The sequence below is a fragment of the Bacillus rossius genome, chromosome 8, assembly GCF_032445375.1.
Source record: "Bacillus rossius redtenbacheri isolate Brsri chromosome 8, Brsri_v3, whole genome shotgun sequence".
NCBI lineage: Eukaryota > Metazoa > Arthropoda > Insecta > Phasmatodea > Bacillidae > Bacillus > Bacillus rossius.
The window spans coordinates 64,526,805-64,551,106 of NC_086336.1; the positions used below are offsets into that span (position 1 = coordinate 64,526,805).

The 24,302-nt window shown below is 39.4% G+C and overlaps 1 protein-coding gene across 1 annotated transcript; it reads right to left on the minus strand.

Moving 5' to 3' along the window:
- Window positions 1-9,045: 9,045 nt before the first annotated feature.
- On the minus strand, window positions 9,046-12,001 carry LOC134535394 (uncharacterized). The gene is made up of 3 exons (XM_063374468.1): window positions 11,941-12,001; window positions 10,982-11,037; window positions 9,046-9,661 (listed from the first exon to the last, which is right to left on the minus strand). Exons 1-3 carry the CDS (start codon window positions 11,999-12,001, stop codon window positions 9,161-9,163), a joined length of 618 nt encoding a protein of 205 aa, XP_063230538.1. The 3' UTR covers window positions 9,046-9,160.
- Between the last annotated feature and the right edge of the window lie 12,301 nt (window positions 12,002-24,302).

A 24,302-nucleotide genomic window follows, 5' to 3' on the forward strand; every position in this document is an offset into this window, starting at 1 on the left:
ACAATCCCTTGCAACAAGTCAGGCTACCAAAAGAAACGGTGGGTGGAACAGAAAAAAACCTTCCAGGTGGCTTCCAAATGGGGAGCCCGTTTCTTTTCTTGGGCTCCCCATGCGGTGGCCATTCCGGGGGTTTCTCCGGGGGAACGGAGTTTTGCAAAAATATGTTTTTGTAGCGTTTTAGTTTTTAGTAACTGTAACATTACAATTCCAACATGTTATAAATAAAGCTCAAACAAACATTTAAAACATTAAAATTATTTTTGCTTTTGTACATAAAATAATTGATATAAGTTTGTATCAGTCAGTGAGTGGTTGTATACAGATGTTGTGTGTTCAACCATTTATCGGTATATTTTTCTTGAAATATTATTGACGGTTAAATTTTAGTCAGAAACCTTTGTTTTTGACGAAAAAATATTTATAGTATTTATAGGCACATTAATTATATTCCTAAAAATATTATTTCTGTATAAAACACAGTTTTCAATTAGGAATATCGTCTTTAACACACGCTTTATATATATATATATGCCTAATTGAAAACTGTGTTTTTACAGAAATAATATTTTTAGGAATATAATTAATGTGCCTATAAATACTATAAATATTTATATATATATATGTGTGTGTGTGTGTGTACCAGTATAAATCCAGATGTAATTAAAATAGTATATTTATTTCAACATGAGCATTATGATATATATTTATATATGATTTAAAAATTATCGATTTTAGGCCTCGTCAAGCAATGCGTTATAGGTATATATGTTTTAATTATCTTACAAATTAACGCTTTTCAGTCAAATTTGCAAATGTAATTTCATGGTATTAGATGTTCCGCAAAACAGTAGTTTATCGCAACTACTGTTTAATATTTAATAAATGATATTCCAAATGTAATCAGAATTGATGCTGATGGAAAAAAAAATAATTGGGGAACATTTTTTGTGAAACTATTCATCAAGATATTTCAGCTGTCGAGATCTGGTTTTCAAGTTAACAAACGTCTCTGAATTACGATAGCATTAATTGTATAACCTTTAGTAAAAAAAACTAATTTAATTAATCAGAATTATCACATAGTAAGTAATGGCATTAAACGTGGTGTCCTCTTTTAAGGCCTTCGTGTTATATTGGATACCAACATGTAGCTAATACTATTAGCAACACACGAATATCTTTAGGTCTTATTAAATTTAAAACTTTCTCTGCATCAAATGATTTTAATAAGAAAAGAATTGAAAGTATGCAGAAAAAATTCTTAAATTAATATTTAAAAATTTCAGGCATTTGAATTATTTTGAATATGCTACATTTCTATATAACCTATTTGCATTTTCTACTTATTATACGTTCGATCAGTGATGCTTTTTAATTATATACATTTTATTACCATTTTTTTTGGTTCAGACATAATGACTCGGTTTGGATTAATAATTCCAACTTGCAATTACAGAATTAGTGACATTTTTAAAACAATTAGTATCTATAAAATGTCAAAAAAAATTATAACTCCTTTTGAATAATCTACAAACTTTTGTAAATCTACATATTTATTTTGTATACACCATTTTAGTTTAAGATATTTGTGAAAACCAAAGTAACCAATTGGATAGCTGAACTTGATCAAGCTTTATCTATCTGTGTGTTGTGTTGTTTCGTGTTTCGTCGCAGTGTGTGTTTTTGTTGTTATTTTGTCATAGGTTGTCTATAGGTGCTGTAAGGCACAAAAAACTGAATTTCAATTTGATCTGACAGTTTTAATGAAGCAGCATAATATGCTACGCATAGTAATATTTTTTTAATTTTCTAATGCCCATCAACATCCCATGTGCCTGTGCTGTTTGCCCTGTGCCAACAAACTACACTACAAAAAATATTTCCCTCACATTTAAATACGTTTTGAATGAGTTTTTTTGTTTTCAGTTACCCTAATAATGAAAACATTACATAAGAAAATCCTTGACTGTTTGCTTTGGATTTGCACTCATTAAATAATGATCTACAAATTACTTCAATTATTCCAGTGTGCAAAAATGTAAATCCTACGAGTAAGGCGTTTTACTCATTCCGAAGAATAGAATGGAATACTAGGTACCACTATGGAATTTTTCCGTGATGGTACTTTTCCGCCTTTTTCGAAGAGGCCAGGTGGAATTCTATTATTATGGTAGTCTTCCGTCGTCACGGCTCTTGTAGATACACCGAGTCAAGTCCGCTGGTTTCGTCACTTGGCTCTATTCAAAACATCAGCACACCACTTTCCGCTTTTCCCACTGCAATTTCACTCGTGTCGAAGTAAGCGCAGAAGACACGACTGCATTACTTTCCAAGATCGTGTGTTGTATTTGTAACTTCGCTACATTCCACCTTAAAATCACGAAGAACGCTGGACACAAATCGTCCAGGTATCTCCGCAAATTTGCGGGTACTTATTTTATTGATTTTGAACACGAATCCACGAAAATAATCTTGGTATACTAGTCAAACATTCAAAAACTTGTTAAGACTCCTGCCAAAAAAAAAAAAAAAAAAACTCGTTTCTTTTACGAACGAAGATTTAGTTATATAAAATTACGAAGAACCCCTTTATTTATTTGAAGTGATTTATTCTTTGAATTTACTGTTATTTCTAAGCATTTATAATAAACCCCTGAAATATTTTTCATAAAAATATGTATATCACGTACATAGACTATACATAAGTTTTAAAAAAAATCTATGCCCATACTATATAGAAATTCCTTTCCCCCTTTCCTTCAATAATTGTCTGGATTCGCCCTGGGTACAGTAAGATTACACAGAGCGTCTGTAGTGATAGCTCGTCCAAACTATTTTATACAGAGACACGATAAACTAATACGTCGAAGGCGTCTGAAACCACCACTCGACTACCTTGTTCAAACAAGTGAAGATAAACTATTATCTCCCGTAGAAACATCAGAAAATGCGCAACCACTGCTCCGCAAAGTTTAATTTGCACTTGAAATACCGCCACTAAACAAGCAATCTTATTAATGGCCACTGAGATAAGAACAGCGTCTTCTTTGCTTAAGAAGAGAAAGAGTTCTCGTGGGGCTCCATTTCGAGAGCTAGGCCAGGAAACGACTGGAATGAAAAATACTTGCCTAATTGCTTAACTGAATGACTGCAGGTCGTTCCATATCGCATCTTCGCTTGGTTGGTAAGTCACTTTGACGATATGCTGAGATGATGTCACTCAATGCAAGTTTCACATTTCGAACTGAATTATGTTTTATTTTTCTTGTTGCACAAATATGAAATTACCAGTACAGATTGTCGAAACACTGGAGGGTTGTGACGTCACCAAAACGTCGCTGGCGCAGCCTAGACTTGACGCGAGTTTCCATAAAACGTTTAGAATGCACGACCGGTTCTAAAATATGTCGGATATCTGATAGATACTTTATTACTGCCAAAGTCTCAAGTTCACTTGGCAGATTAAAGAGGCTACAGAAAACAAAATAATTTATAAATTAACTTATCTGTAATAAACAATTGATGAATGTGTAATTTTTTTAAAGATCACAAAAATTTATTTTTATCACGTTTTAAAATGACGCATATTTAAAAGTTATTTTTTTTTAGATTTTAATGGAAAAGATTTGAATGAGCACAGTTCAATGATTTTAAAGCTTAGGGACGACGACATGGTACAGTGGCAGGGTCTATAGCGGGTGTAAGGTCTATGGTCGCTCCGCTGTGATGAGCCGCATGTTCCCTGTTCCAAGAGTCTATGGAATGACACCGCTGCGCCTGAGAGGAGCGACCAGGCGTCCAGCCGTGCTGACAAGGTGACACGTGCAGGGCCGTAACTAGGGGGGGGGGGGGGGGGAGCAAGCGGGGCATACGCCCCGGGCGCAAAGCTGTGGGGGCGCCGAAATCGCCTGCATTGTAATTCCTACTACAATTGGTAACAGGTAAAAAGGTTTTTAACTTGCATGCCAGGAATGTCTAATCTGATTTACAATATGTCTCAACATATTTACCTAATGAACAAGTCTAGTGATTATACGGACTACTTTATGGACATAATGGGTTCATGCATGGAAGTTACAGTAGCACAGAAACTGTTACATGTAGGTATGGAAAATGCTTAAATAGCACCATTTTTCCGTGGGAGGGCCCCCGGACCCCCCGCTTTATTGGTGTGGTATGCGCAAAAAAAGAGGGGGGGGGGGGCCGCATGAATCCATTCATGCCCCGTGTACCAGAGACTCTAGTTGCGGCCCTGGACACGTGTCCACAAAACAATACTATAACAGTTTCATTTAGACCGTTTACAAGTCACGCATCAAAACTAAGGTACACTAACCCAATTTTTTAGTACAAATGTACAATATGAGCACCTTTAGTTGTACGGGCACACATCCAGACTAAAGTCCCAATTCTTCCCACACTTTTCAACGAAAGCCCGGAGTAATGGAAGCCTCTTCAATCCTGTGTCCCAACTCTGGCAAAACATCAGGTGGCGGCGTAACGTAGACACGATCTTTTATAAAAGCCCCAAATCGCATGTCGTTACGTCAGGTGAACGTGGAGGCCAGCGAGAAAAAAAAACCCTGTCGTCTCGACCATTACGACCGATCCAGCGGCCAGGGACTTCTATCGTTTGAGTGTCCTTGAACCAACAATCTACAATGCTTACAATTGGCACTATTAATTTTATAAACTGGGACATTCTTTCATGTACATATAGCCTCTTCCACCACAGCCCACCCAAGTTTCTGGTCGTCACTGTTACTCAATGGCAAGGATCTGATCACGATAGCTCTCTCGTGTTCAGCAAAAAAAACTATCATCTCATAGCGGCGAAAAGTCACGCAAGTGTTCATTATCTTGGTCACTCTATCCTTATAACTTTGCAGCGATTACCTTGAATAACGGCAATGAGGAGGAAACGAACTATTCAGCACGGCGTGTGAGAATATATAAATGTATTTAATCATATCAATCACTAAATTTCTAACCGCGTCTTACACGCAGTTTCTTCCACACCCGCAGCTAGAACTATGTAATGAAATTTCTCCGATAAAAACGGGGGGGGGGGGGGGGGGGGGGGGGAAATAAAACCCCGTCACATACTTTATTTTTGTACTAATACTATATAAAGTTGTACTAAAATAAACATGCGAATTCACGGTAATTAATTTCCTAACCGAACATTTCATTTAAGAAAGAATAGAGGATATAGGCCCACCTAGTGTGAAATAATCAGTCCAATGGACTGAGCTATGTATTTAATAATAATATAGCAATACGATAGTATTGAAATTTATATAAGTGAGGTTATATTCCCTATGTATAATTTATTTGCATTATAAATCATAAAAGTTAACATTAATATTTAATAAATAAAATTAAGTTTCATTTTTAATTAAATTTAATAGATTATTTGAATAATTAATTTTATACAAATATTTTTATTATTGTTGAATACTAGTATTTATTTAATCAAATGTTTCAATAAATTTAAGCTTATACACGTACACACATGTCTGGAGTTCAACGGATATCAATCAGTGAATCTCGTCTATCGACAACTATAATTTTTTTTTCATATCTTATGAGGAAAGTCTTCCGTATCTGTTGTTGAAAAAATTCCTTGGTTTCTAGCAGAAAACCCAAACATAGACGTTGAACATTTGTGAAAGAAATGAGAGTAGTCTACGAGTACCCAACAGTTTTCAAACAGTTATGAGCTCAAGAGTGATGTTTTTAACGAACTGTGAAAAACACCACACAATATCTTCCTTTCCCAGTGAAAAAAAAAATGTAATGACATCAATAATGTACTTGCATAAGGAGTACATAATGTCTGTAGGCACATGATATCACCAAGTCTAAGACATGTACAGTGTAAAATGATATTCCATCTTAGAGCCAGAATTACCTGAAGTGTAACTACAGAAGGTGGCGGGTTGATTACTAAAACAAATTACGCGATGACGTCTGCACTCATGAATCGCCTTACAATTGGTTTCGTATCAGTAATTCTAAGATTAAATCATACTTCTTGCCACAATCTGTCAAAGAACATTGTCTTCATGAAGCTCCATACACAATCAGTTAAATTTGACAGGCGACTGGAAAAAACTGTGCTTCTCCTCATGTAGTAGAGTTTTCCTTCCATGTCTCAGTACTCACCAGAGATGTGTAACTCGGTAACATGTACAAGTATAATTATTTTAAATAACGCGTGATAAATATACGCATCTTCAGCTAGATTAAGTCAAATAACCGGTGGTTGGAGTAGACAATTTTTTTCCTCCCTGAAATCAGATGTAGACAGTAATTTTCGTATGATTTATGATATCAGTGTACAAAAATCAAGCTATATATGTAAATGGTAATTTACCACTTCTTTTAAAATTATTGTGTAAAATACCAAATTCAGCTTCAATAGGTGTGAAATGGGTTTGGGAAGGTTTTTCGGAATATAAAGTAGAAGTGGCAAGTTAATATTATTTACGTAACTTTTCTCGTTTGATTCAGCTTTATTTATAACATGGTGGGATGATAATGGTACAGTTAATTACTTGTATAAAACAAAAAAAAATATATATATTTTTGCAAAACTCCGTTCCCCCGGAGAAACCCCCGGAATGGCCACCGCATGGGGAGCCCAAGAAAAGAAACGGGCTCCCCATTTGGAAGCCACCTGGAAGGTTTTTTTCTGTTCCACCCACCGTTTCTTTTGGTAGCCTGACTTGTTGCAAGGGATTGTATTCCTACCAGAGAAAATGCCACCATTTTGTCTGGGCAATCCGCCTTGGAGGAGCCGGGGCGCGAACCCGGGTCCTACAAGTCACAAGGCAGGCGCTCTACCCCAGAACCAGAGTGGTAGAGCGGATACTTGCAGTCTTCTTAACACTGGCATGATGTTATTCCACGAGTTCATTGTGCTTACTTCTGGCGGTTGGTTTGGGGAACAATCATGGACCTATTCAGGGTATTAAAAACACGCGAGCGTTATATACGTAACGTGTTTTCGTTGGCGAAAATAAAGACAGGTTTTAATAAGTGTGCTTGATCTGTCTCTTTGGGATTTTGGCCGTGCAGTAAACATTTAAATTAATAAAAAAACATTTAGAAAAACGAAGACGACACTTGTTTTTTTGCCTGTTTAGGCAAAAATATGTAAGTAAACGTCACTGTTCGCTTACGTGGATTACGCTGAAAAATAATCCGAAGTATTTTGCATTCACATACACAGTAAAAAAAAAAAAATGGTATGCTTCTGCAAAAAACGTATTTAGAGTATTTTTTTTTATAATACTACAAGTTAAAAAATTTAAATTTTAGTACACACTTCTGTAGAATTCAGTGCGGCCATAAAATAGTGTCCCAGTTGTAATAGTATCACAATTGAAAAGTGACACAAACAGTTTTAGATGTGCGCATGCGCTCGTAGCGCCGCCTACGCGAAAATTGCGACTCCTGAGCGTAAAGCGTCGTGTGTTCAGAAAATCGCTAAATGTGAATCTGTAAGATCAGTTCGACTTACTTTTCGTTTAAAGTTTAGTTGTGATCACCCATGTGACAAAAAAAAAGTGTGCCGTATAACTAAAGGTTCATATATTGAACATCTGTATTAAAAAAAAAAAAACTAGGATTTGTTTTCATTCAATTTGATGTATAATTTGTTGTAAATAGTCTAAATGAAAATGTTAAAATATACCATTGAATTTGGGACATTCTTTGAGATTCTTGAAATATTTTAAAGTGTAGGAATCCTTACATGTACTAGAACGTATATATTATACTGTTTACCAATGTTTTTTTTTTTTTGGGTTGCAGTAAAAAAAATTGGAGGATACATGCTTTTTTTTCTTGAATAAACATCGATATACACTATTTAAAGCAAGTTTATGTTTCTCTATCATTCTTCTGTCGAAATCACCTTACCAGTTAATCAGTTTTCTGCGCCGGCACTAAATATTATACCTCTTTCTACTGCATCTATCTTTCTACGAAGTTTTTTTTGTTTATAATGCTTCTTCAAACACAGCTCTATCCTTTCTGGACGTGGCCCAGTGCACCACAACCCGCGATTTAATTGATTATACGTCAACAAAACTTAGGAAATCAAAATTAAGTTGATTTAAATTTCAGTGCACTGCAAATTATCTAATTTCTTTGTTAGTTTCAGGAGCTGACTGGCAGCTGGGTGGAGGACGAAAGCTCAGTCGCCCGCCACCAGAGCGCATACGCCCCTGGCTCTATCCAGTCCAGACGCGGATACAAGCATGACGCGGAACAAGTGTCCGAGCACCCAAGCAACGCACGGTGGAAACTTTTCTGCCCGGCCCAACTCTTCTCCTGGACCAATCTCTTTTATTCCCTACTTAACTCGCACTCTTAACGCCTGACATATTGTGCTATGCAGGTTTCACCTGGGCCCAACTCAACTAGTTATAGTCTCGATCTAAGACAGGGAAATTAGTCGCTGCCGTGGCTGGCCAATCTCCGATGCATGCTACCCTGTCTGCATGGCTGAAACACCCAGGCTTCGGCCTGAGATGCACTTAAAGTCTTTCCTAACCCGGAGCCCTCCTAGCCCAGTACACTAAGAATAAGTTAGGTTATGGGGAAAAAAAGCCAGGGAACTCATCGCTGGGCAGATTATTCCAGTCTAGTTGGCAATTCTTGAATTGTCATTTATATATATCTGATCCCCGTTGAAGGTATACTAGGGATTTTTTTTTTGAATTGCTAGTTATTTATCTTCATCCGTGTAAATATTGAATAACATTTATGTTTAATCTATTTGGTGAGAAAGGAGCATCTCGTGTTTCAGTGCAATTATATTAGCAGATTTATTGGCATGAATGTTTCCACCATACATGTACTTTAGTTCTTTGTCCCATCTTTTTGTTTTGTTCATACATCGTGCATAGACTCTTCGTTCTGTATTGCGAGAAGGGCACCATCCTGTTCTCCGCCCGGCTTCTGCCGCTGGAGCCATCCTCAGGCCACAAATACGGTTTGAAAATAAAAATGAATTAAATACTAAACATTACTTTTGTTAAAGTGCAGGATTTTTTGTATTTATTTATTGGTTGTGCAAACCATTAGAGAGATAGTTTTGGAAACATCAGCGAGGGTAATGGTAGCAGAGCGTGGTCGGTGGACGGCATCACCAGCCGCAGGGCCCGCGCAGCTGCACGACGATGGGCTGCGGCGGCGGGGGCGGCGGGGTCAGCACGATGCACTGGCGGGGGGCGGGCGGCGAGGGCGGCACCACCACCTGCTGGCGGGGGGCGGGCCTGGCGGGCAGCGCGATCACGGGCCGCGGGGGCGGTGGCCCGCGGGGCAGCACCACGATGGGGCGCGGCGGCGGTGGTGGCGGCGGCAGCACGAAGATGGGGGAGGGACAGGGGTGCGGCGACTGCGCCACGAAGACGGGCGGGGCGGGCCGCTGCGGGGGCGGCACGATGAAGGATGGCGGCTGGGGCGGGCTGGGCGGCGCCCGGATCACCAGCGGCGGGGTTGGCGGCGGGTTGGGGGAGAGGTAGACGATGGGCGCGGGCGCCTGCTGGGGAGACGGGATCACCAGGCAGGGCAGGTTGTGGGGGCGACCGCAGCCGCAGCCCTGGGCCGAGACGGCCGCCACCAGGCCGGCCACCAACACTGGCACCTGCGGCAACACACAACGCCGCTCCACACCAACTCGACATACACCTTCAACTTAAAAACAACTGCAATTTACATTCAAGTTCCAAAGTAGGACGCGAGTTCAGGGTTGTCCACGCCCATTGATTCTATAACAAATGCGTTATCGATGGCCGCGCCGATGCAGACGGCTTCATCTCGAGACATCGTATTGCGTCGCGCGCGCTCGCCACTTTGGACCCCTTGCATTTCTCTGCGCTTCTTTCTTCCTTAGTCGATACAGTCTGCATCGGAAAGTCTAGGGGGCCAGTTAGAAATCGGTATCACTTGTTGCTTCTTTGATTACTTCACTTCTGGTTTGGGCATTATTCCCTGCTGCTTGCATAAAAAAAGAAAGTATTGTATACGAAAATTAAAGTATTTTTTTTTTACAAAACGCAGTTTACTCTCAAACGTAAAGAAAAAAAGTTGTTTGGAGCAAATCGACCAAGTACTTTTCGTTCCCAGCTCGCTGAAAGGTAGCCGCGCCTACTGCGCACTTTAGCGTTCCTTGCCGTGAGGTGACATCTAATCGGGGGACGCGGGGATAGCTTTGGCGCTAGCGTCTCCCGTCGCCGTAGTGGGCGTTTCTAAGTATCCTGTTTTCGTGTCACCAAGATTCCGTTTTGCATTTTTTGAAAAGAAAATCTGTCATGTTAATGTACACATATAACAACACAGTTAAGGGCACAGTATATGTTGTACGTATCCACGAGCAATGTAAAACTTGTCCTAAGAATCTTAGACCCAGCAGTAAGTAAGTATAACTATTTAATTCCTAAAAGAAAAATTGAGGTTTGGTGAGAATTTGTGTACTTAACGCTTGGCTCAACCCGCTGGAGAGTCTAGCCCTTAAACGCCCTAGAGCAGCGGTTCCTAAACGGTGGGTCGCGACCCACTAAAACTATCAGAAACCATCGAATAAACCATCAGAAAAAAATAAGAAATAATCGAAACAAATCGAATTGTGTGCAAAATACATATATTATTGTTAAATAAATAACTGATTTTCTACAAAGTGCTTACATTTTGCCAAACCATTTTCAAATCAGAACACAAATTGTTTATCAATAATCAATCGGTATCTTAAAAAAAAGCATATATATGTATGTATATTTGCAATAATTGATGGTAAATTATATATACCTAAGGAAGGGTTACGATACAAATAAGGTTTCTTACTCCAACATGGACCGATAGATTGTGGAGGTATTCCTGTAAGGAGTGGTGGGTCGCCAGCTGGCAAAGGTTGGGAACCACGGCACTAGAGTGTTCCCTCGCCAGGCGGCCGGGAAGACACACTTACTATGACGTTCATCGCGGGTCGCTTCTTCTGCGTCCTGGAGTCGGGGCTGCGCTGACCTGTCTCTCCGGGACGCCCGGCGCCGTATATATACGCCCCATCGCCGCGTCCGGGTGGCACGGGCGCCCGGGGAGGGGGAGCGGGGGGGTTGTTTTCCGAAACGTCAGGCCTCGATCCGCGAGCGCTAGCTGCGTGACCCTTATCGTGTTTACGACATGCATACCTCCGGCAAACTTATTCAGAGCGCGCGTGTGTCTAAAACAGCGGCGGGCACGCCCCCCCCCCCCCCCTAATCCCAACGGGCAGAAAAAAACACCGGCAGTTCGGGTTCATCGAAGCCGCAGTCCAAACGGGTAAACACGGAACCAACCAACTACTAGGCAGGTAGGAAAAAAATAAATAAATTTCACAAGAAGCCTCGAAAACCTATTCAATGAACCGACGCAACTGACACCCATCACAGTCATCTCACCGGGCGATAAAAAAAAGAAAAACTATTCCATTGAAAGTGTTGTTTCAGGAGTGCAGAACAAATGAAACATGCGTTAATCATCTTAAAATAATTTTAGTCATTTCGAAAATTTTAATTTTTTAATATTTCAGGATAAAATACTTTTACGACATAAAATGTTGAACGTAATTGAACGACAGACACGTATTTTTTTTTGAAACCGACCCTTGGTCAAACAGCTCGTGGATATAAAAAAAAAGTAATGCAATAAAGTAAAATACGAGTAATTACAGCAAGGAAACACACACGATAAACGGCATCGAACAGAGCAGAATAAACTTTTCCTGCGATGCTTCCTGCTAATGTCATAAAAACGTCAACAGATGTCGTAATAAAGGATAAGCGTAATAGGAGAGAGACGACTTTACTGCATTGCTTTCCTAGTTGTTTTCCACCACGCCGCTAGATGCCACTACTGTAGCTAGTCTCACGTACTTTAAAACGCAGGTACATTCCACGCCGCCAGGTTCGCTGGCATCGCTTGTCTCGCGTATTTCGTACCAGTTCCCCATTCTGGCCCTATTATGGCCCGTCTACAATAGCAATGTCCTAAACTGTGTCCGAAGGACACTCGTCGCTGATTGGTCCACGTGACCCTCTGACGCCATGCGTCAAGTGGGCGAAGGTCCGAACCTACCTGGTCCGAAGACATTCGTCGATTTGAACTTTTTGTCCCAACCTGTGTACTTCGGACACAGAAAAAGAACAGAACTCGCACGATATTTGAATTTCCGGTTCCCGTTTGAAAACGTGGTGTTTTGTTTTTGTTAAATATCTGAATAAATATATAATATATATAAAATATAATATATATTTATCTTAAGACCATATTCACCCCTTTACAACCCTTAGGCCTGGAATTTGACAAAATGGTACAATTGTGTTTGGTAGTGTTTTGGGTATTTTTTTATTAGTCCTGTGCGTGGTCCGTGTCCTTATCCGAATGTGAGTGACGTCACATTGTCTCACCGAAAACTGCCCTGTCCACAATTGCGATGTCCGATGTCCGAATGTATTAATTTCTAAAGTTGTCACCAGAGCGTAGCAAATGTGCCAAACCAAATGTTTTTGTTTATTGTTTTGATGCTTTGTCGTTAGAGATTGAACTTATAGGTATTGAGGATTATTATTACGTAAAATAATTTCAAACAATAATAAAATATGCGCATTAAATTAGGCATTTTACATATTAGGGATAGGAAAAATTCGCGGGTTCATTTCGCGACAGGCTAAAATACAAATAGTTACACCTCAGTGCTGCCTCTGCTATTGGCTCACAACTCACCTGGATGACTCTGGGCCAATTAGAAACGCCCGACCAAAGCTTTATCGAATCACAGGCTGCTACGTTGGGACGTCTCACAAGACGGCAGCCAATGGGTGGGTGGCATTTGACCGAGTGTACGTAGAACTATGGAGTTCATCCTGCAGGTCATTGAACCCGCAAATTTTTCCTATCCCTACATATTACATAACTAGGGACAGGAAAAATTCGCGGATTCAATGATCTCTAGGATAGCCTCCATTGTCCTCTGCACATCTCAAATAAACACGCGTGTTCAATGGGCACTAAATTGTGAGGCGTCTCCACAGGGTAGCTTGTGATTCGACGCTTCTTTGGTCGATAGTCTCTCATTGGCCCAGAGAGCTCCAGTTAAACTGCGAGCCAATAGCAGAACCAGCAGAATTGTACACATGTTTGAATTTCAGCCTATCACGAAATGAATCCGCTAATTTTTCCGGTCTCTATACATAACCTATTCCAGGCGGCAGGCAGGGTTGACGCAGACTATTAGCGGCCACGTGTTCCAAGACCGCTCCGTTCGCAACCGTACGACGCCGACGACTAAATTCAGCTTTTTCGAGACTACCCCAGTTTCGTTTGTTACTGACGAAGCACGTCCATTTTGTTTGCAGCATGAAAGTGTTTGTTAATGTACCACGCACACTGGCCTAAGCAAGCCACGTATCAGTTTGTTTGGGAAGATTTAGAACAAAATAAAAGAAAGAGCGCCAGTAACTCAGTACTCTTGGTAGAAGTGAAACGTTTAGAAATTAAAACCTCGACTCGTGAGTATATTGTAAGGGGTAAAACGGTGGAGAGGGAGGCAGAGAGAGAGAGAGAGAGAGAGAGAGTGAGAGAGGGGGGGAGGGGTGAGAGAGAAAAATTTTTTCTAAAAAAAAAAATGCGTGTTACGATTTATTCAAACAATTCTGCAATTTGGAACTCGCCAAACGAAAAAATATGAAATTTCAAAATAGGCAGTGCTATTTATGTGGAAAATGCAGGGACTGTCTCAATTTACGCTCGGCATTATTTTAAAGAAATCTGCGTTACATTTCGTGTCCGAGTTACGTATTATAAGTGTATATTTGCAACATGAGAACACGCGAATTTGCACGCTACCGAGGTTAGATGTTGCACATCTCTGTGGCGAGTACCCAAGGGAATCCACGTGATAGTTTGAAAGTTGTTACGTAAGGGGGGGGGGGGGGGGGGGTTTGTTACCTAGACCTAGCGGTATGGAATATTTTTTTAATATTTTGGAAGAAGTTCCAGTTATGACACTGTTGGTAACTTTGTCCTGTTACTAAAATACTGGGCCACGGTACTCAAAGCTCTTTTTAAAAAAAAAAAAAAAAGATTACTACGTTATTTTAACTACTTTATCGAAACCGGTGAATAATTGGCGACACTAATAGAAGAACAAAGTCCTTTTTTTTTTGAAGTGAAAACTTCTATGGGAAGGTTTGGATAGGGAGTAAATTCATGTAAGTCGTCATCGACATGGTCACGTGACGTGTTAGCGATAACACTATATCTGTTCGTATTAGTATAACTTATTGCGCTTTTAAATCTTAAGTATACGATTACTGTGCAGTAAAAAGTGAGTATAAAATATATTAATATTCTCATATAGATATATAGTTAGAATAACGAAGAAAACGGAGTCTTTGTAACAATGTAACCTAAACATTAAGAACATCATTATTTAGTTTTTTAATACCCACAATTACTATGCAATGCGTATTTTATAGTAATTTAGGAGTTATTTTACTAATGTGATAAAACGAGTTTGTTGTGTGATAATATTTTTTTTCCGTAAAAATTGCGGAAAAGTTGTCACTTCTGTCGACAGTCCTCAAGACTGCTTCTTTAAGCCTTCTTTTCAGAGACGACAGAGCCAAAACCCGAAGTTCCCCGAAGTTCATGTTTTTTTCTTTCCGTATCTTTAATGTAGCTATCCTAACCAAATCAACCGTCCACAATGTTTTAAAGTATTTATAATGTAGCTAACCTAACCTTATTGAAAAATTAGTATCCTTTTATCAACACCACCATATTTATTTACAATGAACAAAAAAAAAAAAAAAAAAACCGAAGATGCACGATCGGACGTTTGGCTCTCTCGTCTGTGAAAAAAGGTTTCCCCTTCTTTACACCTCACTAAACAGTAATTTTTCCTTTTCCACCGAGTGTGTTGGGGGCAGGGGGAAGGGACGGCTCGCCCCCCGGGCATGTGTGCCCCTGGCGAGAACTGGGAGACCCGCTCGCACTGGGAAGTTGGACGTACGGGCAGACGGCTAGCACGGCGGCCCGCACGTGTCTCCTCGCCGGCTGCGCGGCACGGACACTAAACAGACCCGGTCGTGCGCAGCCCGCTCGAGCCGGAAGTCGCCCGCCCCCTCACGCGCGAGCAGGAACTGCCTGTCACTCCCCCCCCCTCATGACACCCCGGCAGCGCAGCGCCAAGACACGTGTGCGCGGACACTCCGCTCCAGACAGGTTCTGACAGGTTCCCTCAGCGAGTTGGCGTCATGCGACGGACTAGCCGATAAGCATCGCAGGCTCTATTTACATATATATATGTACACATATAAGCATATACACACATATATGGCTGTATTCACACATATATATAAACATATATATGGCTATATTTACACATATATGTATACATAGATGCATATACACATATATATGGCTGTATTTACATATATATGTACACATACAAGCATATATAAACACATATATGGCTATATTTACTTATATATGTATACATAGAAGCATATACACATATATATGGCTGTATTTACATATATATGTACACATACAAGCATATACACACATATATGGCTGTATTTATATATACACACACACACACACACACCAACACACACACACACACACACACACATATATATATATATATATATATATATTGATATATTTACATATATGTACACATACAAGCATATGCAAACATATATATGTCGCACGTGGACTCCACGCATATAATTTTTTATTTACTAATTAGTTAAAAAGTAATACATGAATAACAGAAAAGAAAGAGAAAAACCTGCAACGACTAAAGCGGAAAATTTAGACGCATTCTACTAAAAGCTATAATTTAAATTTTGACTGAGCTAGTAATTTGATCAATAGTTTGCTTCTCGTATCACTAAGTGTAAACAAATAATAAAAAAAAGCACTATGTTTTAATTTAAAAAGCCGCAATCTTACATGTAATCTATCAACCGTGTGCTAAGAACAGTTAAGTGTAACGGCGAAAGCTTTAAAGTTAGTAAGCAGCTGGTAATTAAGAACAGATTATAAAGTAAAGTTATATTCTCTGCGTGGACGAGACACGGGGGGCGGGAGGGAAGTGAGTGCAGACGCGGCCCAGAACTGAGGCTGAGTGGTCCCTGGAAGTGACGGAATGCTGAAGCAGTTACACCTGGAACTCACAAAACGGCCAACCGTTTTCTCAAGTACCTTTCCTCCACGAAAATACAATCCTGGATCAATAATAAAAAAAACTACTATTTTAAAACACAAAACTATTTTTTTTTATGAAAAAGTCACAACTCCCCGGTTTATCAATGCTATTCTGTAGACATTTTTTATGTACCAATATTTTTTTGACGTGACAACGTCTAATAAATCAATGAACGCCGGCTGCACGCACGAAAAAGTGTCCCGTTACGCACATTGTTCTGTTACGCTGTGTCCCGTTACGCTCATTGTACGCTTGCACCGCATCTATCTCTCTTCCACTCGATTGGCCTATGCGTCCGAGGAGAAGAAAGACAGCGGCAGCACACAACTTACATCTACACGTGAACTGTTTCGTCGACTGTTTATAAAGTGAAGTGAAAAGTTAATGTGGTTTTCATTGCTTATTACAACAACAATTTCGGCAATAAAGTTTAATTATTCTTGCATTTTAAAATTCTGATTACTAGTATAATTTCATGTATTTATTCTTTTATTATTAAAATAAAAATGATTCGAATTTTATTCATAAAAGTATGCAATCATTTCATCAATGTTTTGTTATGACGTCACGTTAAACTATCGTCCGTAAACCGACTTTGCAGACAAACAATTTATTTTTCTGCCAATAATATTCAGCTTTTACCCTTTTTTTTTACGTGCAAACATCTTAGCTCTCGGCATACGACATCCGGTAGGAGTAATTTCGTGAAAATGGAACGGAAATCGATAAACGGAAATGTGTAAACAAGATTGTGGACCCACGTATATGTAGTCACTTTCGTAAATATTAGGAGACATACCGAACTTATTGGTGTCCAAATAAAACTTTATTATTGTGAAAATACCCTGGAATATATTTGATAAACTAAAATAATCATAGTAAAAAGTAATTTCACGTTTTAAAATAAGTAATAAAACTGGCATAACAAGATTATAATACATATTCTCCTTTTTAATTCGTAATAGGCTTAACAGCACAGGGACAGAGCGCTCGTTTGTTGGTCGTGGGTTGAATCTCGTTACGTTTTTAATAAAATTATAATATAACAATTTTGAATCAGCTCAATAAGATTAAGGTTTGTAATATGTATTTACAGACTGATTTCAGTCGTTTAAGCAAAAACAAATATACAGACATACTCTTATTTTATAATATGTGTTTTAAAAATTTTCACGTTAATATTTTAGTAATACCCATTAAAGTATAATTTCTAAAGGAGACAGTATTTCAAAAAATTCCTTGCCGAAAATCAGGCCCAAAGCCGGGATTTAGGTGTTTTTCAAGTCCTTCCTGCTTTTATCGGTGTCTTTTCTAATAGTTTAAAATGTCCGGTTGTTTCGTGTTACTATCTGCAGGTGATGGTGGCAAGCAGCGTTTACGATTCGGGCATCAGCGAATCCTATCGGCGGGCGCAGAAAGTACTTAGGTATGTGGTTCTCGCGTCCAGAAATTTTGTTACTTGAAAAGCGGTATATTCTATTTATCAGTGAATTTATGAAGCTCTGCTCATTTTAAAGAAATATACGTTAAATTTTTTGTCCGAGTTTAGTATAACAAAGTTTATTTTCAACGTGAACTACATGAGAACACACTGATTTTCTCGTTACCGAGGTTAGATGTTTTCATGTTTCCACATGACTAACGAGTACTCAAAGACTCGCTCAGAATTTTTTATTTATTTAGAATTTCATTCTGCTAATGATATTGGTTTGAAAAAAAAAATAAACGCAGAAGAGGGATAAAGGGAGTGGGTCGTTTGTGGGGGGAGGGGGGGGGGGAGAGAGGTGAATGGTCCGACTACGGAAGGTATGTATTCACATGATGGCTGACAAAGGAAGAAGAAAGATCAACGCGACATTTCGATGAAGAAAAAAAATCGACCATGATCACAGATATGACAGTAATAAGATGTGCATACTAATGGGAAATTTTGTTCTCTAGTTCGTGCAATCTGCAGCCGCCGCTGGATGTACCGTCTCATTGAGAAGTTCCTCTGCGTGGGAGAGGCAGACAACATGATGCCCCACCTACCTGTGCACAAACACAAGATATCACGATAACAAGAGTGACGTCTGTTTACGAAAAGCTTTTACGAATGCGCTGAGCGCGGATGGGTGGTTCTGTTTCCGTATTTTTCGTTTTCAAACTAATTTTTTTAGGAGAGTGAGAATGGTTAAAACTCGTGTTTCGCAGAGTAATAGACGTGAAAAGTCTGGTACAGATTCTTGAAAGCAGCCAAGGGACTTGCATCACACATTTTTATTAATTTCTCCGCTATATATTAAAAATTATATATCATATACATAATATATACCGTCAAATATTTGAACCTGGTATTTTTCGCTTACTATCCAACTTATGACGTAATAAAAATGAAATGACTGCAAATAAATCGATTTATCTACCATCTAAGATAAATCACAAAAAATATAATTGGAATGGTTTAGTGGAATAAATATGTGGTGATGATATGAGGTGTGGCAGGGAAAGGTTTTGGTTTGATTAAAAAAAAAAGGGAAAAAGTGGGCCGGGAGGGGGCGGGAGGACAAAATGAGTTTATTTCCCCGCGTGGAAATTAGTCCAGTTACGGCCCTGTTTTTTTCATGCTACATTTCGTCTAGTGTTAACATGTTAACAGATTCAGATTATTGTCTTTGTTGTGATCCACAAACAGCACCGATTGCAAACTAACACGAATATTTCACTGAAATTTCGTAAAAATTATTTCTACCTGCAGGTAATTTACTAGAATATCTATTTTTTTTTTTGGCAAATGTATTTTATGTATCTCCTTATCTGGTGGAAAAATCATGATCTATCAATGAATTGAAAAAATAAATAAATAAATTTGGTGACGCACTACAAACGACTAATTTTGCTTCCCGTCAGTGATTAGTTCGACTGGGTGCAAAACCGAAGAAGATAACTGTTTCCGGATTGTTTGCACAGAGGTGCCCGGAGGCGTTGTTGCTGACCATGTCACGTGACGCCGACGGACGGCTCGGATTGGTGGATTCCCGTGCGTACGGCCAAGCGGTGGACGGCTGCACGACCAATGACGCGTGTGCTCGATGAACCACGCACGGAGCACGGCGGTGTTGTCACACGTCCGACATGGAGCGAAACAAAAACAGTCCCGCACGTGTATATGTTCGCGGCACGGCGGCTTGTAGATAAACAAGCGGGGGTCGTCCTCGCGTGCATTGGGGGGGGGGGGGGGGGGGGGGGCGGGCGGTGTCGACTGTCGCTCGGGTTACGTCACGATCCTCCTCTGGGGAGACGATCACGCCACGCCGTCTGCGTCTGTGGCGGGTCGTTACCACAACGCCGAAATACCATAACGCCGAATTTTAAAAATGGACCACAACGCCGACTGTACCACAACGCCTGAATTACCACAACGCCGAAATACCATAACGCCGAATGTCAAAATTGACCACAACGCCGACAGCTATAAAACTGCTGTTTATCCACAACGTCGAAATAACAACTGAATGAATTTGTGCGTGTTTCTTAAATGTACCTTGACGCCGAAATACCACAATCAAACCTAACCTTACCTAACCTAACCTAACCTAGCGTAATATAACCTAAACTAACTTAACCTAGCCTAACCTAACCTAGTCTAACCTAACTTAGTCTAACCTAACCTAGTCTAACCTAACCTAACCTTTGTGGCAGTCCTGCCATGACATTTTTCGGCGTTAGTGTATTTCCGCGTTGTGGTAATTCGGCGTTGTGGTACACAGCAGTTTTCTAGCTGTCGGCGTTGTGGTCAATTTGGCATTTCGGCGTTGTGGTGCGTCCCCGTCTGGGGCCAGCCTGGCGTTCCCTCTAGAATTAAGGCCGGTCCACACACGAGACGTTCTGAGCGGAGGTGTACCTGCGCAGTTCAAGTCGAAGGCGTGATGCGGCGTGTTGCGCAAGGAGGGGCGATAGAATTGTATCCCCTCGGAAAGGGGACCTTTCATACTTTTGGTGGCTGTAAGTGTAGCTGGGTAGAAACTGGACAGGTACCCTTTCCGAGTTCTTAAAATGTTTCGGTTTTAATGCAAATATGCACTGGAAAGGTATCCCCTCGGAAATGGTACTTTTCAGGATTTTCTGTTCAATGACACAGCAGAAAATAAACTGGAAAGGTACCCTTTCCGATTTCTTAAAATGCAAATAATTTTCTGCTTTAAACTCGTGAAAGTTATCCCCTCTGGAAACATATCCCTAAACGGCTGCCAGACAAGTAATTTATCGATACAAACGCCTAGTTCCTGAGTTTCATACTAGGTAGCGCTGGTAGAGAGTGTCCACAGAATACCTTAGCAAAATAACCGCCTATGTAGCGTAACATTTTTAAATTGTCTTCTCTTTTGTCTTTTGTTCTGCGTGTAAACTCTACTTCGATCAGAATATATGATCGAAGGAAAATTCTTATCCCCTGTATTGTGTGTGTTAGTGCATCATACTTACTTGACCTAATCTAACCTAACCTAACCAAGGGCTTGGATCTGATATTTGACAATAAATGTTATTAAAATACTGCCAATGTTGTCAAAATTATTCAAACAGTTAACACTATAAAGTTTCCCTTTGTCTTTGTGGGCTTAAGTTCGTGTCATCCTCCACAGATGGCAGCACTGTGGTGGTTATATATTTTCGTTCCATTCCGTTCCATTCACGAAATTACTGCTACCAAATGCCGTCTACCGAGAGCTAAGTCGTTACACGTAAAAAAATCCACCCTGTAGGCCTACAGCGATTCTCACGAGTGGAATTTTCCTGACTGGAGGTGACACGAGGGCGGAGTACTGACGGAAGTTAGGGTGGGGAGGAAACAGGAGCACCCGGAGAAAAACCCACTCGGTTACGTCAACGTCCGCCATGTTTCCCACTCGTGTAGTGTGCGGGTGTGGTTGGCGGGATCCATCTTGGTTGGACGAGAGTGAGATGACCACAGAGCCACCGTGGCCTCTGTGATGCCAGGCGCATTCCGCCGACGTTTTGCATTGGCAATCGTAACAACTCAGCTGCCAATCACCGACTGATATGAACTGTTCAATGTTTTCATCACGCTGGTCATGTCCCGAGCTTCTTCGAAAAACTTGCAACAATGCGCGTTACGATAAAGTTGAAAAAACAAGACCCGCCAGATAAAGCGCCAAGCAGCATCTTTCCAGCTTGTTGTGGAAACATCTGCACGGCGGAGAGAGAAGATAAACTGTTTTTGTTTTCCCTTGCATCTCTTCGCCGGCGTCGCTCACGTTTCGTACGGCATGCAGCGCTCGGTTTACCAGCCGCGGCGGCGTCTGCCAGTGTTGCCAACGGCAGGACACACAAATTAAGTACACTCACCTGTACACTTGGGTACTATCGGGTACGAGAAGTTCTCAGCTAGGGTGTCATCCAGGCGCACACACACAAAAAAAAGCAATGAAACAAAATATTGCTGTCTCCTTTAATACAAATATCATATACACTGTTCTGTTAAATCTAATTGTACCGTGACAACAAAACGTTTTATAGTTCAAATGCAATATTGGCTCTACTGATAAGGCCCGTGCGTATAATTTTAAAATGCGTCATCGTTGTGTGTGTGTGTGTGTGTGAGGGGAGGGGGACAAAGTAAACATTGAATACTACTATTCCAGCCACACGTTAAAAATTGTATTTTCAGGTTAAAGTTTGGTGTAAAATGATTTTAAATATCACCTATAATTATACTTATAGCGGTTTACATGACACTGGCTACAACGTGATCCTGTGTTCCTTCAGAGATCCTTAGGAACATAGCGTAGCTGAAGCAGTTTTCAAAACGTCAGGGATGTTTAATGTCAGTACTTTGAATACGGTCAGGGCAAAGACTATTTTCCACCCTAACTGATTTTTGCATTCCAGGTGAATATTGTTTAATATTTTTCGACTATAAACTTTTCTTTTTCATACATTTGTTTATGTTTGCGTACCCGAGCGAATCTTCTCGGGTACCGGGTACAGACCATGGGGAGGAAACTGGAATAGGAAATTGTTGCACAGGTTTTTTTTTTAGGATGGACCCTTTTTTTTGTTAGTTCGTCATTCGCCATGATACAGGTGACCGCGCTAAAAGCAATATCACACAATCACACTAAAGACTTCAACAAGTATAGCATAGCTACTTGTACTTGTAACGAAGTTTCTACATCAATTTTTTAAATTATTCAGTATTATAATAAAAATAATTTGCTTTGAAAATACTCCCTTAAAATAAGTAGGATATTTATTTGACTCGCAAGGGTTGACTTGCTGGCGCCATGTTGTGTTTAGTGGTAAACAACAACTTGCAGCTGGTATATTAGAAATCATTTTAAAATATTTGGTTAGCAAGAAAACGTGAAAAGATAAAAATGTCTGGACGATATGCATATGAGCGAAAATGTGCAGTAAGATGCTGTCGTTCAAAACCAGAAGAGCAAAGATTTTTTCTAATGAGTTTAGTGAATATTTTTATAAAATAGTGCATAACCAACTCCGTGTTCATCAGATTATTAATAATAATGTGTACAATACAGCCTCCATTTCTGGCACAACCTATACATCGTCTTCTATTTTCATATTTCCTGTAACTAAAATGGAGTTATTGTCAGTAGTTCATAAATCAAAAGGTAAACGTTCATCAGGTTTAGATGCTGTACCTGATTTTATTGTTAAAGACTTGTATTGATTATATAGTTGACCCATTGTTATATCTTTATAATGAATCTTTTATGCAAGGTTATTTTCCTACCTTATGGAAGTGTTCAAAAGTTATTCCCTTGCATAAAAAAGGTCCTCGTGACGCCTGTCAGAATTATAGGCCAATATATCTTCTGTCCTCATTCTCAAAAATATTAGAATTATTAATGTTTAATAGATTAATGTGATTTTTTGAGAAAAATAAAATTTTAGTGGACAGTCAACATGGATTCAGGCGTTGTAAATCGACGATAACTGCACTTTATGAATTTATCAGCATTATAACTATGGACCTACACAGAAGGAATCATCCTGTTGGGCTATTTTGTGACCTAAGTAAGGCTTTTGATAGTGTTAACCATAAAATGTTAATTAAAAAGTTAAGCACATATGGTGTAGGAGATAAAGTGCTTAATTGGTTAACATCTCACTTGTCTCAGCATTCACAAGTAGTCGTAGTACAACATATAGATCCCTTAACCAACATAAAATATAATGTTCATTCAGATAGACAAAACATATCTGTTGGTGTTCCTCAGGGTTCTGTACTAGGACCTTTGCTTTTTCTTATATACGTTAACGATTTGCCTAAAAATGTTAAGAGTGGGAAAATTGTATTATATGCTGACGACACTAATATATCTATACATGGAGATAACCCTTTAAGTTTAATTGCAAATATTAAAATTTTAACTAGGGACATCATAGATTGGTTTAAGGCTAATGAATTAATTCTTAATAACACAAAAACAACGTGGCTGCATTTTAAACTTAATAACTTATACAATTTGCAAGACCCAACTGTATCGATTAATGGTGATAATATATCTCAATCAAATTCAACCAAAATACTAGGTAAATATATTGAGAAGAACCTTAATTGGAAATCTCATATTGCTCATTTAACTAAAAAAAATGAGCTCAATATTATTTGCTATGAGAATATTTTCAAAACGGACTAGTCTAAATGCTTTAAAAATTATTTACTTTGGTTATGTTGAACCTCACGATATGGAATAATATTTTGGGGTAATTCCACGGACTCATCTAAAATTTTTCAAATACAGAAAATATTTGTAAGTATAATAATGCATGTAAATTATCGTACCTCATGCAGACAACTTTTCATAAGCTTAGGTGTCTTAACATTACCATCGTTATACATTTATGAATTACTTATATTTGCTCATTCACAATTGATTGAACTGCAGAATTTCAATTTACATAATTATTCGACTAGAACAAAAAATAATTTTCATATATTACAATATCGTACAAAATGTTTTGCAAATAGTCCGAGATACTCTGCTATATGTTTTTATAATAA

Bases quoted from the DNA above. Each gene is read 5' to 3' on its own strand.
- LOC134535394 (XM_063374468.1), bottom strand. From the start codon at position 12,001: ATGGGGAACTGGTACGAAATACGCGAGACAAGCGATGCCAGCGAACCT. The intron at 11,038-11,940 runs GTACCTGCGTTT...CCGGAGAGACAG, and splicing joins CGAACCTGGCGGCGTGGAAT to GTCAGCGCAGCCCCGACTCC. The intron at 9,662-10,981 runs GTAAGTGTGTCT...GTGTTGCCGCAG, and splicing joins GACCCGCGATGAACGTCATA to GTGCCAGTGTTGGTGGCCGG.